Source organism: Chiloscyllium punctatum, chromosome 30 (assembly GCF_047496795.1).
Source record: "Chiloscyllium punctatum isolate Juve2018m chromosome 30, sChiPun1.3, whole genome shotgun sequence".
Classification (NCBI taxonomy): Eukaryota; Metazoa; Chordata; class Chondrichthyes; order Orectolobiformes; family Hemiscylliidae; genus Chiloscyllium; species Chiloscyllium punctatum.
Window position 1 is genome coordinate 9068828 of NC_092768.1, and position 17091 is coordinate 9085918.

General features: G+C 52.0%; 1 protein-coding gene across 1 annotated transcript in view; it reads right to left on the minus strand.

Annotated features, from left to right (window-relative positions):
* Positions 1-7903: 7903 nt before the first annotated feature.
* LOC140455076 (uncharacterized) overlaps positions 7904-17091 on the minus strand; it is an 80159-nt gene continuing 70971 nt past the window's right edge. Inside the window, exons 2-6 of the mRNA XM_072549741.1 lie at positions 16559-16704; positions 15792-15905; positions 13470-13589; positions 9173-9325; positions 7904-7932 (exon numbers count right to left, since the gene is read on the minus strand). Of these exons, the coding sequence (XP_072405842.1) occupies positions 7904-7932; positions 9173-9325; positions 13470-13589; positions 15792-15905; positions 16559-16704 (562 nt within the window). The remainder of the gene's footprint in view (positions 7933-9172; positions 9326-13469; positions 13590-15791; positions 15906-16558; positions 16705-17091) is intronic.

Here is a 17091-nt window from a genome sequence, read left to right on the forward strand (position 1 = left end):
CACGGCCAATCCACCCTAACCTACACATCCCTGAACACGATGGGACAATTTAGCACGGCCAATCCACCCTAACCTACACATCCCTGAACACTATGGGACAATGTAGCACGGCCAATTCCACCCGAACCTACACATCCCTCAACACTATGGGACAAGAAAACACGGCCAATCCCACCCTAACCTACACATCCCTGAACACTCTGGGGCAATTTAGCACGGCCAATCCACCCTAACCTACACATCCCTGAACACTATGGGACAATTTAGCACGGCCAATCCACCCTAACCTACACAAACCTGAACACTATGGGACAATTTAGCACGGCCAATCCACCCTAACCTACACATCCCTGAACACTATGGGGCAATTTAGCACAGCCAATCCACCCTAACCTGCACATCCCTGAACACTATGGGACAATTTAGCGCGGCCAATCCACCCTAACCTACACATCCCTGAACACTATGGGACAATTTAGCACGGCCAATCCACCCGAACCAACACATCCCTGAACACTATGGGACAATTTAGCACGGCCAATCCACCCTAACCTACACATCCCTGAACACTATGGGACAATTTAGCACGGTCAATCCGCCCTAACCTACACATCCCTGAACACGATGGGACAATTTAGCACGGCCAATCCACCCTAACCTACACATCCCTGAACACTATGGGACAATTTAGCACGGTCAATCCACCCTAACCTACACATCCCTGAACACGATGGGACAATTTAGCATGGCCAATCCACCCTAACCTACACATCCCTGAACACTATGGGACAATTTAGCACGGCCAATCCCACACTAACCTACACATCCCTGAACACTATGGGACAATGTAGCACGGCCAATTCCACCCGAACCTACACATCCCTCAACACTATGGGACAAGAAAACACGGCCAATCCCACCCTAACCTACACATCCCTGAACACTCTGGGGCAATTTAGCATGGCCAATCCACCCTAACCTACACATCCCTGAACACTATGGGACAATTTAGCATGGCCAATCCACCCTAACCTACACATCCCTGAACACTATGGGACAATTTAGCACGGCCAATCCACCCTAACCAACACATCCCTGAACACTATGGGACAATTTAGCACGGCCAATCCACCCTAACCTACACATCCCTGAACACTATGGGACAATTTAGCACGGCCAATCCACCCTAACCTACACATCCCTGAACACTATGGGACAATGTAGCACGGCCAATCCACCCTAACCTACACATCCCTGAACACTATGGGACAATTTAGCATGGCCAATCCACCCTAACCTACACATCCCTGAACACTATGGGACAATTTAGCACGGCCAATCCACCCTAACCAACACATCCCTGAACACTATGGGACAATTTAGCACGGCCAATCCACCCTAACCTACACATCCCTGAACACTATGGGACAATTTAGCACGGCCAATCCACCCTAACCTACACATCCCTGAACACGATGGGACAATTTAGCACGGCCAATCCACCCTAACCTACACATCCCTGAACACTATGGGACAATTTAGCACGTCCGATCCACCCTAACCTGCACATCCCTGAACACTATGGGACAATTTAGCACGGCCAATCCACCCTAACCTACACATCCCTGAACACTATGGGACCATTTAGCACGTCCAATCCACCCTAACCTGCACATCCCTGAACACTATGGGACAATTTAGCACGTCCAATCCACCCTAACCTACACATCCCTGAACACTATGGGACAATTTAGCACGGTCAATCCACCCTAACCTACACATCCCTGAACACGATGGGACAATTTAGCACGGCCAATCCACCCTAACCTACACATCCCTGAACACTATGGGACAATTTAGCACGGTCAATCCACCCTAACCTACACATCCCTGAACACGATGGGACAATTTAGCATGGCCAATCCACCCTAACCTACACATCCCTGAACACTATGGGACAATTTAGCACGGCCAATCCCACACTAACCTACACATCCCTGAACACTATGGGACAATGTAGCACGGCCAATTCCACCCGAACCTACACATCCCTCAACACTATGGGACAAGAAAACACGGCCAATCCCACCCTAACCTACACATCCCTGAACACTCTGGGGCAATTTAGCATGGCCAATCCACCCTAACCTACACATCCCTGAACACTATGGGACAATTTAGCATGGCCAATCCACCCTAACCTACACATCCCTGAACACTATGGGACAATTTAGCACGGCCAAACCACCCTAACCAACACATCCCTGAACACTATGGGACAATTTAGCACGGCCAATCCACCCTAACCTACACATCCCTGAACACTATGGGACAATTTAGCACGGCCAATCCACCCTAACCTACACATCCCTGAACACTATGGGACAATGTAGCACGGCCAATCCACCCTAACCTGCACATCCCTGAACACTATGGGACAATTTAGCACGGCCAATCCACCCTAACCTACACATCCCTGAACACTATGGGACCATTTAGCACGTCCAATCCACCCTAACCTGCACATCCCTGAACACTATGGGACAATTTAGCACGTCCAATCCACCCTAACCTACACATCCCTGAACACTATGGGACAATTTAGCACGTCCAATCCACCCTAACCTACACATCCCTGAACACTATGGGACAATTTAGCACGGCCAATCCACCCTAACCTACACATCCCTGAACACTATGGGACAATGTAGCACGGCCAATCCACCCTAACCTACACATCCCTGAACACTATGGGACAATTTAGCATGGCCAATTCACCCTAACCTACACATCCCTGAACACTATGGGACAATTTAGCACGGCCAATCCACCCCAACCTACACATCCCTGAACACTATGGGACAATTTAGCACAGCCAATCCACCCCAACCTACACATCCCTGAACACTATGGGACAATTTAGCACGGCCAATCCACCCTCACCTACACATCCCTGAACACTATGGGACAATTTAGCACGGCCAATCCACCCCAACCTACACATCCCTGAACACTATGGGACAATTTAGCACAGCCAATCCACCCCAACCTACACATCCCTGAACACTATGGGACAATTTAGCACGGCCAATCCACCCTAACCTACACATCCCTGAACACTATGGGACAATTTAGCGTGGCCAATTCACCCTAACCTACACATCCCTGAACACTATGGGACAATTTAGCATGGCCAATTCACCTGACCTTCACACCTTTGGACTGTGGGAGGAAACCGGAGCACCCGGAGGAAACCCACACAGACATGGGGGACAATGTGCAAACTCCACACAGACAGTTACCCGAGGCTGGGATTGAACCCAGGACATTGGCGCAGTGAGGCAGCAGAGCTAACCAATGAGCCACCATACCTACTCCATTCAACAGGACCTTTGTGATGCAATAGTAGTGTCCATACCTCTGAGCCAGGAGACCCTGGGCATTCGTCCCACCTGCTAATAACATCTCTAATAACATCTCTAGCTAGGTTGATTGGGAATATGTTTGCTCTTTGCATTACCCAGCCAGTTACAGCCTGACAACGTGAGAGTAGCCCATTTATCCAGGGACTCTGGCTGACAAGAAGAGAAATGTCTTATTCATCTCCACCAATATGCCACCTCCTCCCCAATGCGGTTCAGCTTTTCGAACCTGCCTCCTGTGGGACAGCGCGTGTCAAACATCTTCGGAAATTCTAGCTGTCAATATCCATCACCTCTCCTTTACTAATTTTGTCAGCAACGACCTGAAAACCCCCAACAATTTCAGCAAACAGGACACCCCGCTCACAAATCCATGACCAAACAGATGATCCAATTCTCCACTCATCTCTCGGTTCCAGCGCTTTCCCGGCTACTGACATCAGGCGAATCACCTGAAGTTTCCTGTTCTCTTTTGCTCCTAACGTAAATAATGAGGTGACATTGTGCCGCCTTCCGAACCACATTCCAGAATCCATCGAGCGTTGGAAAATTATCGCGGATGCACTCGACACCTCTCAAGTCACCGCCTTCAATGCGCTGGGATTTGAACCATCAGGCCCTGGGAATTTATCAACTTTTAGCTCAATTAGTTTCCCCCAGGGTGACCTTCTCACTAATTCCCTTCGTCTCCACAGTCACTTGAATCTCTGCTTCTGGGGGATTGCTTGTATGTTCCCCAGGGAAGACAGACACAGACACATCATTCAATATCTCTGCCTATCTCTCTAATCCCCATTATACATTCTCCTGACTGGGAGTGCAGTGGACCCCAATTCGTTTTCAGCCAAACAGTTCCTTTCTCCGTAGCTACAGAAGCTTTTACAGTCCATTTTGATGTTTCTTCCACATTGCATTCATATTCTATCCCCCCCCCCCTTTTTCACGACCGGTTTCTCGACCTGAGGAAAGGCAGGATTCCTTCGCTCGTTGTTACCTGGCAACTGTTGCCTGTGTAGCCCTGAGCACAGGAGCACTTGTAGGTCCCATAGCCGTCCTGGCAGGTGCCTCCGTTCAGGCAGGGCTGAGAGTCGCACTCGTTGATTTCCTGTTGGCAGTAGTGACCTTTGAACCCGGCCGGGCACTGGCAGGAGAAGTTGGCCACTTGATCGATGCACGTGCCCCCATTCAGGCAGGAGCTGTGGCAGAAAGGAAGGACCCGCAATGAGATGGGCACGGGGCAGCAGACAGACATACACACACGCACACACACACACACACACACACACACAAACGGGGTTCGGGCACTGACACCACCAATTTTCGCCTACTCAACAGATTGGGAACCCAAGGAGTCTCTATAGACCACACTTGGAATGTTATGTTCAGTTCTGGCCACTCCATTACAGGAAGGATGCGGAAGCTTTAGAGAGGGCGCACAGGAGGTTTACCAGGATGTTGCCTGGACTGGAGAAAAGTTGAGGGAGCTAGGGTTCTTCTGACTGGAACGAGGAAGGATGAGAGGTGACTCGATAGAGGTGTACAGGGTGCTGAGAGGCCTGGATAGAGTGGATAGCCAGACACTTTTTTCCATGGCAGAAATGGCTATCACAAGGAGGGGGGGAATAATTTTAAGGTGATTGGAGGAAGGTTTAGGGGCGATGTCAGAGGTAGGTTCTTTACATAGAGAATGATGGGTATGTGGAATGTACTGCCAGCAATGGTAGTAGAGTCAGAAACATTAGGAACATTTAAGCGACTCTGGGATGGGCACGTGGAAGATAGTATAATTAAGGATATGTAATTTAGTCTGCTCTTCGAGGTAGGATAAATGGCTGGCACAACATCAAGGGCCGAAGGGCCTGTCTGTGCTGTACTGTTCCACGTTCTGTGAGTCAGGTACCAATGCCAGTCTGATGCCCTGCCCGATATTATTTGCACTGGAGATGGAGGGAGGTGTGCCCCCAATCCCAGGTTCCCGATGGGCAGTGGAGTGCGCAATCATTCGGAATCCGATTACACGAGCCTGACAACTGGATCTATGCTCACTGTACTCGATTAGTCAAGTCTGGGTGTTGACACAGAGCAAAAGCACGCAGAGATTCTGAACTAGAAGTTGCTGGAAAAGCTCAGCAGGTCTGGCAGCACCACCGGAGAGAAGTCAGAGTCAATGCTTCAGGCCCAGCAACTCTTCCCTGACAACCGAGACACGTTTGGGTGCCGGGACTGGGTGTAGATATTTTGCAATAACAGAATTATTTCAAACAAATTGAAATAGGCTTGTGGGACACTTGGAAAAAAACATTTCTTGGAAATAAATTGAACAGATAGAGTAGACAGCAAACCAGGAAATGCAGGAAAGGAGAGGCGGGGTGGGGGGGAGTCGGGTGAAGACTCTGGGTAAAATTTGTCCCGAGTGCTTTCGATGCCGGCCATTTATTGGGCAATATTTTCGACACCACTGACACAGTTAGCGACGGACGCTGACTGTGCTCACACACTTGCCTCTGCATCAGAAGCTCGCGGAAGCAGATGGGTATGAGGGAGTACTGCGCTGTCGGAGACACGGGTTGGTGTGGGTAGGGGCATGAGAAAAAACTCCTGCCTGGCCCCTCCCCATTCCACACCAAACAATCCCCCCGATGGTAGCCTTCCCAAAAAAAAAGCTCACCACGGTATCCCTCAGCTCCCACCCAAAATGTAAACAATGACATTCCATGGGATTCTACGATCACAGTGTTGTTTGAGCAAGAATGCTCTGACCGAAGTTGCTTTGGCGACAGATCTGGGCGTATAGGGCAACCTTTGTAGATGACCAGAAACTCACAAATATTGGGAACGGTGAGGGTATCGACAGACATCGTGATGATGCCGTCACTTTAATATAAAGGTTATTTTGTCCTTGGTGGGGTTTTTTTTCTCGAAGGAGATTGTAAAAGCAGGGGTGACGCAGTGTCTGGTTTAGCAATGGAAGGGGAAGCACCAGTTCAGCAGTTTCGAGTTTGCTTGTCGCTGCAGCAGTCACAAGGTGTTGTGAGTCCATGGGATTCACAAACCCCTCTGATCTTGTTCTGGAATCTCTCTCTGGATGCTGTTCCCTCCTGCCTGTCAGGATCTGTGACTGAATTTACCATTTTGCCAAGAGGTGCGTTTGTGGGCTGTTACTGCATTGCTGCAGTTAATTAGTAATCGTTACTGTATCGGGTCGGTTAAGTCTACCAGCTATTCTAAGGTCCTGTGCTCGTGTTGCAAATAAATTCTGTTTCGCTTAAAGCGAGTGGTTTGACCAGCTGCAACGCACCTGGGACACCCGCTTCACATCTGCCTTTAACACAGGAAAAGGTTAGAGCCCAGGTTACCTTCTTAAAGTGATTTCAGGGGAGAAGGGGTCTGGCCCAGTCCACAACAACATCGAAGAGCATGGAGAAGCTGCTAAAATGGAATACTTCAGACACCATTGAAGCAGTTAGCGTCGGATCATCTCAATGGACGCTGACTGTGCTCACATGTTTACCTCGGCGTATAAAGCAGGCAAGGGAGGGGAAAATGAGAGGAGAGACATCATACAAAGTCTATGAAGGAACAGAAAGGCGTGGGGCTTTGCGGAGAATAGATGGTAGAATGTGGTGGGGAGGGGGCAGCGTGACAAAATAGTAGGAAAGACACAGCGGACTTCACAGAGTCATGGAATATAAAAGCAGGGGAGTTGCAACCCCAGCCAGGAATGAGACTGGACTTGCCTCAGTTGGTAGGTATACTGGGGAATGAAATGGAGGCTTCGGACAGACCATGTCAAAGCCACCCCCCCCCCCCCCCCCCCCCCCCCCCCCCCCGTTTATTAGTTTATTTTCCCCCCAACACAAATTGTTGCAAACTGTTTGAAATTTTTGGCTTTCTTTGCAGTCGTCCTGACGAGGCCGGAATCGAACGCTTGGCCCGGGCGGCGTTGTTTCCCTGTGGCAATGGTCAGGATCCAAGCGAGAACGCTCTGGAGAGAATACTGACTCGGTTGGCCGTAATGAGGGCTAACCCATTCGACACCCCCTCTTCCCCCCCCCCCCCCCCCCCCCCCACCCCCCCACAACAACCCACCTCCCGAGCCTGGTGCCAACGCCCCGCCGTCTCCCTTACCTCGGAGTACAGTCCGGGATATCGTTCTCACAGTGGACGCCATCGTACCCCAGGGGGCAGCTGCAGGTGTAACCGTCGACGCAGTCGTCGCATGTCCCCCCGTTCCAGCACGGGTCGCTGCCGCACTCGTCGACGTCGTCCTGGCAACGGTTGCCGGCGAAACCCGCAGGGCAGGAGCAGGTGAAGGAGTCCACCCCGTCTCGCAGGAGCCGCCATTTTGCACGGGTCTGGAGAGAAGTGGGGGGGGGAGGGTGAGGGAGGTTACGCCTGTATGACCCCACTTCAACCTCCCCCCGCACACACCCCCCCCACCACCCCTTCCCTCCCACTGCCCCCAAAGCCGCTATCCTGGCTCAACGCGGTTTCCGGAGGCTCCAGGCGCCTGGGAAATTAAAAAGTTTGTTTCGTAGGATTTCAGAAAAGATTTGTAAGGGGTGTTGCTAGGTGTTGGAGGGTTTGAGCTACAGGGAGAGGCTGAACAGGCTGGGGCTGTTTTCCCTGGAGCGTCAGAGGCTGAGGGGTGACCTTATAGAGGTTTATAAAATCACAAGGGGCATGGAGAGGATAAATAGATAAAGTCTTTCCCCTGGGGTCAGGGAGTCCAGAACTAGAGGGTTAGGGTGAGAGGGGAAAGATATAAAAGAGACCTAAGGGACAACGTTTTCACATAGAGGTTGGTACATGTATGGAATGAGCTGCCAGAGGATGTGGGTGGAGGCTGGTACAATTACAACATTTAAGAGGCATTTGGATGGGTATATGAATAGGAAGGGTTTGGAGGGATATGGGCTGGGTGCTGGCAGGTGGGACTAGATTGGGTTGGGATATCTGGGTCAGCATGGACGGGTTGGACCGAAGGGTCTGTTTCCATACAACTCTACGACTGTATGGGTCAGGGCGTAAATTGTAACCGTGCCAAACCGAGGTGTCCTGAGGCTGAGGTCACCTCAGACGACACGAGGGCAGGTCATGGTGGAGTTGGTGATGCAGGAGTGAAATGTCAGAGATGAGGAGAAATGGGGAGGGGAGAGGAAGGGGAGTCTTGGGGGGGGAGGGGGGTGGGGGTTGGTGAGAGGAGCCTGTACAGATTGGAGAGAGGTAAACATTTGACCCCCAGCTCCAGGACACGTCATATGGCTCTTGAGGATGTGAACAGAGATCTCGGAAAAGGTTTGTTGGCACAACCTGAAGAAACGCTTGTGGTCATTGAACGCCAGCCCAAGAGCCAAAGACCAATGTCATTCGTTTCCTGTACCTCACCAGAAAGCTGACCGAGGAGGAGGTGTGGCACGGTGGCTCAGTGGTTAGCACTGCTGCCTCACGGCGCCAGGGACCCGGGTTCAATCCCAGCCTCGGGCGACTGACTGTGTGGAGTTTGCACATTCTCCCCGTGTCTGTGCGGGTTCCTCCCACAATCCAAAGATGTGCAGGTCCAGAGTGAATTGGCCATGCTAAATTACCCATAGTGTTAGGTGCATTAGTCAGAGGGAAATGGGTCTGGGTGGGTTACTCTTCGGAGGGTCAGTGTGGACTGGTTGGGCCGAAGGGCCTGTTTCCATACTAGAGGGATTCCGTGATTCTGAAAGAGGACGGGGGAATATCCTGACCAGCGTGCCCCTTACTTGGTAAGCAGTCATCCTTGTCCACATCGCAGAGCTGGCCACTGTAGCCTGGTTGGCATATGCAAAGGTACCCGCCATGGGAGTTCTGGCAGTGCCCTCGATTATGGCATGGGTCAGAGACACATTCATCGATGTCCTCCTCGCAAAGCCGCCCTGCAGACGAGATTGAGAGAGCCACTTTTAGAGTTTCCCATTTCACCGTCCCTTCGCTCGACTATCTCTCCCATGGGAATGCTATCGGGAAACACTCCCTTCTCCCAGGGGAATGTTATCTGGAAACACTCCCTTCTCCAGGGGAATGGTTTCAGGAAACACTCCCTTCTCCAGGGGAATGGTATCGGGAAACACTCCCTTCTCCAGGGGAATAGTATCGGGAAACACTCCCTTCTCCAGGGGAATGGTATGGGAAACACTCCCTTCTCCTGCGGAATGCTATCGGGAAACACTCCCTTCTCCAGGGGAATGTTATCGGGAAACACTCCCTTCTCCAGGGGAATGTTATCGGGAAACACTCCCTTCTCCCAGGGGAATGCTATCGGGAAACATTCCCTTCTCCAGGGGAATGTTATCGGGAAACACTCCCTTCTCCCAGGGGAATGGTATCGGGAAACACTCCTTCTCCCAGGGGAATGGTATCGGGAAACACTCCCTTCTCCAGGGGAATGGTATCGGGAAACACTCCCTTCTCCCAGGGGAATGGGATCGGGAAACACTCCCTTCTCCCAGGGGAATAGTATCGGGAAACACTCCCTTCTCCCAGGGGAATGGTATCGGGAAACACTCCCTTCTCCCAGTGGAATGCTATCGGGAAACACTCCCTTCTCCAGGGAATGCTATCGGGAAACACTCACTTCTCCCAGGGGAATGGGATCGGGAAACACTCCCTTCTCCAGGGGAATGCTATCGGGAAACACTCCCTTCTCCAGGGGAATGGTATCAGGAAACACTCCCTTCTCCTGCGGAATGCTATCGGGAAACACTCCCTTCTCCAGGGGAATGGTATCAGGAAACACTCCCTTCTCCTGCGGAATGCTATCGGGAAACACTCCCTTCTCCAGGGGAATACTATTAGGAAACACTCCCTCTCCCAGTGGATTGTTATCGGGAAAACACTCCCTTCTCCAGGGGAATGTTATCGGGAAACACTCCCTTCTGCCAGGGGAATGCTATCGGGAAACGTTCCGTTCTTCAAGTATCGGAAATCGAGAAATCAGGAGGAGATCTCCCCGTTTGATCCAACCACCCACACCCTGGCCATCTCTTTGTGATTTTCAAACTGACCTCGGTCTGGTTTTAGGTTTGAGGAAGGCCCTGCAGCCTACAGACAACACGTGGAGAGTTCTGTCTGTACCACATCCTCCCAAACACAGGTTCGGAACATCTCAGCTCACGGTCGCTCTGCTCGTGGCCTCCATTCTACTTTCCACACCCACGCCCATAACCTCCAAGTCCCTCATCAATCAGGGGTAGGCCATTCAGCCCAGGCTGCCCTCCTAGATCACCCACATTCAACGTCATCTTTCCCCCGTCCTCTCTCTCCAGGTCCCTCGCTGAGATTGACCTCCAGAACAGGTTCCATCTCTGTTCCTGGACACACTCAATGATTGATTGAACTTGCGCAGCCCCCGGGGGGGAGGGGGGGTGGGGGGGGGGGGGGGGGGGGGGGGGGTGGAGAATTTCCAATGATTCACCACCTTGTGAACGAACAGATTCCTTCCTCACCTCTGTCTGAAATGGCCTGCCCCAATTTTTTCGGCGGCTGTGTTCCTTGGTTCGGGATTAATCGGCCAGGAGGAACATCCAACCTGCTGGCATCCCATCACCAAAAGCAAGGGGAAGTGTCAACGAATTAATCCAGTGATTCTCCACTGTCCTTTCTCTGTGGTTAACCGCATCCTTCCTTCGATAAGGAGACCAAAACTGCGCACAATATTCCAGGTGAGGTCTCTATATGAGACCAGGAATGCATCTTTACTCAAATCCCCTTGCGATGAAGGTCAATATATCATTTGCGTTCCTGCTCCTACGCACTAATCTTTTGCAAGATGTTCATAGAATCCCTACCGTGTGGAAACAGGCCTTCGGCCCAAGAAGTCCACACCGACCCTCCAAAGAGTAACCCACCCAGACCCATTCCCTTACCCTATTACTCTACATTTACCCCCTATCGAATGTACCTCACCTACACATCCTTGAACAATATTCTGAAACGGTGTTGCAAGGTCCCAGTCTCACCCGCACAGAGCAACAACGGTTCTGGGCCAGGCCAAAAGCCCCCACCCCCTCAAGATAATCGAGGAAGGGAGCCCAGAGCCTAATCTTATCCGATGTTAATGGCAGATGTGAATTGGATGGTCCCCAGATGTGGTGCAGCTGCTCAGGCCACTCGACTTTGAGTGAAGCAGAATTTATTTAAATACTAGAGCATCGCAGGATGGAAGCAGACCATTCGGTCCACTCCGTTCATGCTGATCTGATTTCCCAACCCAATCCAGTCCCATTTGCGAACCTCTCCACTAACCTGCTCCCTCTCTGCTGTTGGTCCAACTGGGGGAGAATGGAGTGCAGCCCTCTCACGCAGAGCGTCTGAAAGGGTTTGAAACCCAAACATTTTAATGGTCATGAAATGAAGGGAACTTCGATTTGCTAACGGGGAAGGATTTAAAGACTTCACATCTCAGGTAACACGATGCAACGTGTCCCACACCTCTGAAATACAGTCCCTATTCCAGCGACACTCAGTTTGTGCCCTCTCTGACTTTGGGCTACGGGAGCAGACTGCAAACACTTTACAGCAGCACGCTCCCACAACCCAAACAGACAGGGCAACAAACTGAGTGTTCGGAGTTCCATACCCAACCCCGTACTGTCCCTGTCCTGGGAGTGTTTGATGGGGATAGTGCAGAGGGAGCTTTACTCTGTATCTAACCCCGTGCTGTCCCTGTCCCTGGGAGTGTTTAATGGGGGACAGTGTAGAGGGAGCTTTACTCTGTATCTAACCCCGTGCTGTCCCTGTCCCTGGGAGTGTTTGATGGGGACAGTGTAGAGGAAGCTTTACTCTGTATCTAACGCCGTGCTGTCCCTGTCCTGGGATTATTGATGGGGATAGTGCAGAGGGAGCTTTACTCTGTATCCAACCCCATGCTGTCCCTGTCCCTGGGAGTGTTTGATGGGGGACAGTGTAGAGAGAGCTTTACTCTGTATCTAACCCCGTGCTGTCCCTGTCCTGGGAGTGTTTGTTGGGGGGGGGGAAATAGTGTAGAGGAAGCTTTACTCTGTATCTAACCCCGTGCTGTCCCTGTCCTGGGAGTGTTTGATGGACAGTGTAGAGGGAGCTTTACTCTGTATCTCACCCCGTGCTGTCCCTGTCCTGGGAGTGTTTGTTGGCGGGGGGGAGCTTTACTCTGTATCTAACCCCGTACTGTCCCTGTCCTGGGAGTGTTTGTTGGCGGGGGGGGAGCTTTACTCTGTATCTAACCCCGTACTGTCCCTGTCCTGGGAGTGTTTGTTGGCGGGGGGGGAGCTTTACTCTGTATCTAACCCCGTACTGTCCCTGTCCTGGGAGTGTTTGATGGGGGACAGTGTAGAGGGAGCTTTACTCTGTATCTAACCCCGTACTGCCCCTGTTCTGGGAGTGTTTGATGGAGACAGTGTAGAGAGAGCTTTACTCTGTATCTAACCCTGTGCTGTCCCTGTCCTGGGAGTGTTTGATGGGGGACAGTGTAGAGAGAGCTTTACTCTGTATCTAACCCTGTACTGCCCCTGTTCTGGGAGTGTTTGATGGAGACAGTGTAGAGAGAGCTTTACTCTGTATCTAACCCCGTGCTGTCCCTGTCCTGGGAGTGTTTGATGGGGGACAGTGTAGAGGGAGCTTTACTCTGTATCTAACCCCGTGCTGTCCCTGTTCTGGGAGTGTTTGATGGAGACAGTGTAGAGAGAGCTTTACTCTGTATCTAACCCCGTGCTGTCTGTGTCCCTGGGAGTGTTTGTTGGCGGGGGGGAGCTTTACTCTGTACCGAGCCCATGTTCAGACCTGAGGATTAGGATTTCTGGGACAGATTGCTCCGAGCTTTCTGCTGTTCATGTGAGTTTGTGCTTTCCTCTGTAATCGCTGCCAGTGAAATGGCCTGCTCACGAAATGGATCGTCTGTCCCTCGAGAGAGAGAGTGTCTGAAGGGATTATCAGGTGAACCATGTACATGGATCTATCTGTCTTGGTGAGGGACAATGGTCCCAGTCTGGAGTGTGGGGATGATGGAACTCAGAATGGAGTGCAGTAAATTTGAATGTTCCTCACCTCTCCACCCGACCTGACAGACACAAGAGAACGACAGGTAGTCTGCAGACTCGATACAGCTGCTGCCATTTCTGCAAGGGTCCTGAGCACAGGGAGCGAGGAAGGTTTCACAGAGTAGACCTGAAAAACCAAACATTCCGAAAAGTGACTCAGGACGAACAGCCTGTGAGTGACTGTAGGATCACCTGATCACTGCGGACTCTGGACACACAGGCAGTGACTGACTGTAGGATCGACTGATCACAGTGAACACACAGCCAGTGAGTGACTGTAGGATCGACTGATCACAGTGAACACACAGCCAGTGAGTGACTGTAGGATCGACTGATCACAGTGAACACACAGCCAGTGAGTGACTGTAGGATGGACTGATCACAGTGGACCCTGTACACACAGCCAGTGAGTGACTGTCGGATCGATTGATCACAGTGGACCCTGTACACACAGCCAGTGAGTGACTGTAGGATCGATTGATCACAGTGGACCCTGTACACACAGCCAGTGAGTGACTGTCGGATCGATTGATCACAGTGGACCCTGTACACACAGCCAGTGAGTGACTGTAGGATCGACTGATCACAGTGGACCCTGTACACACAGCCAGTGAGTGACTGTCGGATCGATTGATCACAGTGGACCCTGTACAAACAGCCAGTGAGTGACTGTCAGATCGATTGATCACAGTGGACCCTGTGCACACAGCCAGTGAGTGACTGTAGGATCGCCTGATCACAGTGGACCCTGTACACACATCCAGTGACTGACTGTAGGATCGCCTGATCACAGTGGACCCTGTACACACAGCCAGTGAGTGACTGTAGGATCGATTGATCACAGTGGACCCTGTACACACAGCCAGTGAGTGACTGTAGGATCGATTGATCACAGTGGACCCTGTACACACAGCCAGTGAGTGACTGTAGGATCGCCTGATCACAGTGGACCCTGTACACACAGCCAGTGAGTGACTGTAGGATCGATTGATCACAGTGGACCCTGTACACACAGCCAGTGAGTGACTGTCGGATCGATTGATCACAGTGGACCCTGTACACACAGCCAGTGAGTGACTGTCGGATCGATTGATCACAGTGGACCCTGTACACACAGCCAGTGAGTGACTGTCGGATCGATTGATCACAGTGGACCCTGTGCACACAGCCAGTGAGTGACTGTCGGATCGATTGATCACAGTGGACCCTGTGCACACAGCCAGTGAGTGACTGTCGGATCGATTGATCACAGTGGACCCTGTGCACACAGCCAGTGAGTGACTGTCGGATCGATTGATCACAGTGGACCCTGTACACACAGCCAGTGAGTGACTGTAGGATCGATTGATCACAGTGGACCCTGTACACACAGCCAGTGAGTGACTGTAGGATCACCTGATCACAGTGGACCCTGTACACACAGCCAGTGATTGATAACCCACAACGAAAGCAACATTGACCCAAGATGGTCCAAACAGGAGAGAGTCACATTGACCACAGGATCACCCCAGCCATGGGGTTATCCTCGAATACGGTCTTACACATTGGATCGGATCACCACGATCGCAGGATCGTCTCTGACCAAAGGATCAGGCCAAACACAAGATCTCCACCCAGGCCACATGACCGACACCCCATCGAAAGGAATACATAAATCACAGGATCCCACCCGATCACAGGATCACTCTGATCACTGGATCACCCCTTTACACAGGAGCACCCCTGATCACCAGATAGCCCTGCTCAACAGCCCAGTCCCCTCATGATCCCAGGATCTCTCCAACCCACCCCTCCCCCCAACTCTCGATCGTGGGCATATTGTCATTCCCAGGACCCCTCCCCTATCTCAGGCTCACTCCCAATCACAGGATCCACCCAGATCACAGCATCGCAACTGATTTTAGGATCTCTCACACACACACAGACGCACACACACAGGCACAGACACACACGCACAGACAAACACACACACATACACACAGGCACACACACACAAGCGCGCACACACAAACGCACAGACACACACACACACACAAGTGCACACATACACGCACAGACACACACACACAGGCGCGCACACACACGCACAGACACACACACACACGCACAGACACACACACACCAGACACACACAGACACAGACACACAGACACAGACAGACACACACAGACACACACACGCACAGACACACACACAGACAGACAGACACACAGACACACACACGCACAGACACACACACACACAGACACACACACACACAGACACACACACACACACAGACACCCACACACCCACCCCCTCTCCCTCCCCAGCCATGTTTTCTGGGTACCTGTGTAGGGGAGCTCACACTGACACAGGTAGCTGGCGACACCATCCAGACAGTGACCGTTGTTCAGGCAGGGTACAGACAGGCAGTCGTCCTGATTGTTCTCACACTGCTGACCTGGCGAAGAGATAAGGAAACACAAGGGGGACGTCAGACAGGCTGGTGGCTGGAGGGATTGTGTGCCCTTCACGATATGGGTTACAGTGCATCACTGATCCTCCCAGCAACAGCTTAGCACTCCTCACAGCCTCCAGCACAACAAACACTGAGACCCTGGCTCAGAGAGCAGCACTGTCCCCCATCAAATACTCCCAGGACAGGGACAGCACGGGGTTAGATACAGAGTAAAGCTTCCTCTACAGTGTCCCCCATCAATCACTCCCAGGACAGGGACAGCACGGGGTTAGATACAGAGTAAAGGTCTGTTGGACTGAAGGGTCTGTTTCTATGCTGTACATGTCTATGACTCTATGACAGTTCCCATCAAACACTCCCACACACACACACACACACACACACAGACAGACACACACAGACAGACACACACTCACACACACACACTCACATCCCAGCCTCAAACCTGACTCTGTGGTGCATTACTGAGGGAGTGCAGCACTCCCTCCTACCTACACTGAGCTATCAGCTGCCCTTGTCCCTCCTTCCTTCCTTCTCCTCTCCACCCTCCTGTGCACATTAACCTGTCGTCCCCTTCCTGTGTTCCCACCCCCTTTCCGGTGCCCGCTCTCCCTCCGTGGAGTACAGACTCTTACCTGTGAAACCGGTGGGGCAGAGGCAGCTGTAGCCGTGGGTTTGGTGGACACATGTCCCTCCGTGACCACAGGGCACCGACTCACATTCGTTCACCTCCTCCTGGCACGTAGGCCCTGTCCAGCCAGCCTGGCAAACGCAAATAAACCTGTAGGAAAAGGCACATCCACAGCTGATGGGTCTTGGGGGGGTGCAAACAGGAAGGGGAATCCACAAGATGCCCAACTTGGGGCAGGGAGCCCCTCCAGGAAGTGGGCAAGGAAGGCAATTCGGGGAAGCCAAACAACAGCCACTCCCCACCCCACCCACCCCAGTCCACTCGGTACCTGCAGGTACACATGGCTGACTCTCCCCTCCATCATCACCGTACGTCCAAAGGTTCCTGGATTCCTGCCCCAGCTCAGGACACAAGGCCATCCACACCCCCCTACGACCCACCCTCCCATTCTGGCACTTTCCCTGCCACCGCAGGAACTGTAAAACCTGTGCCCACACCATCTCCCTCACCTCTATCCAAGGCCCTAAAGGAGCCTTC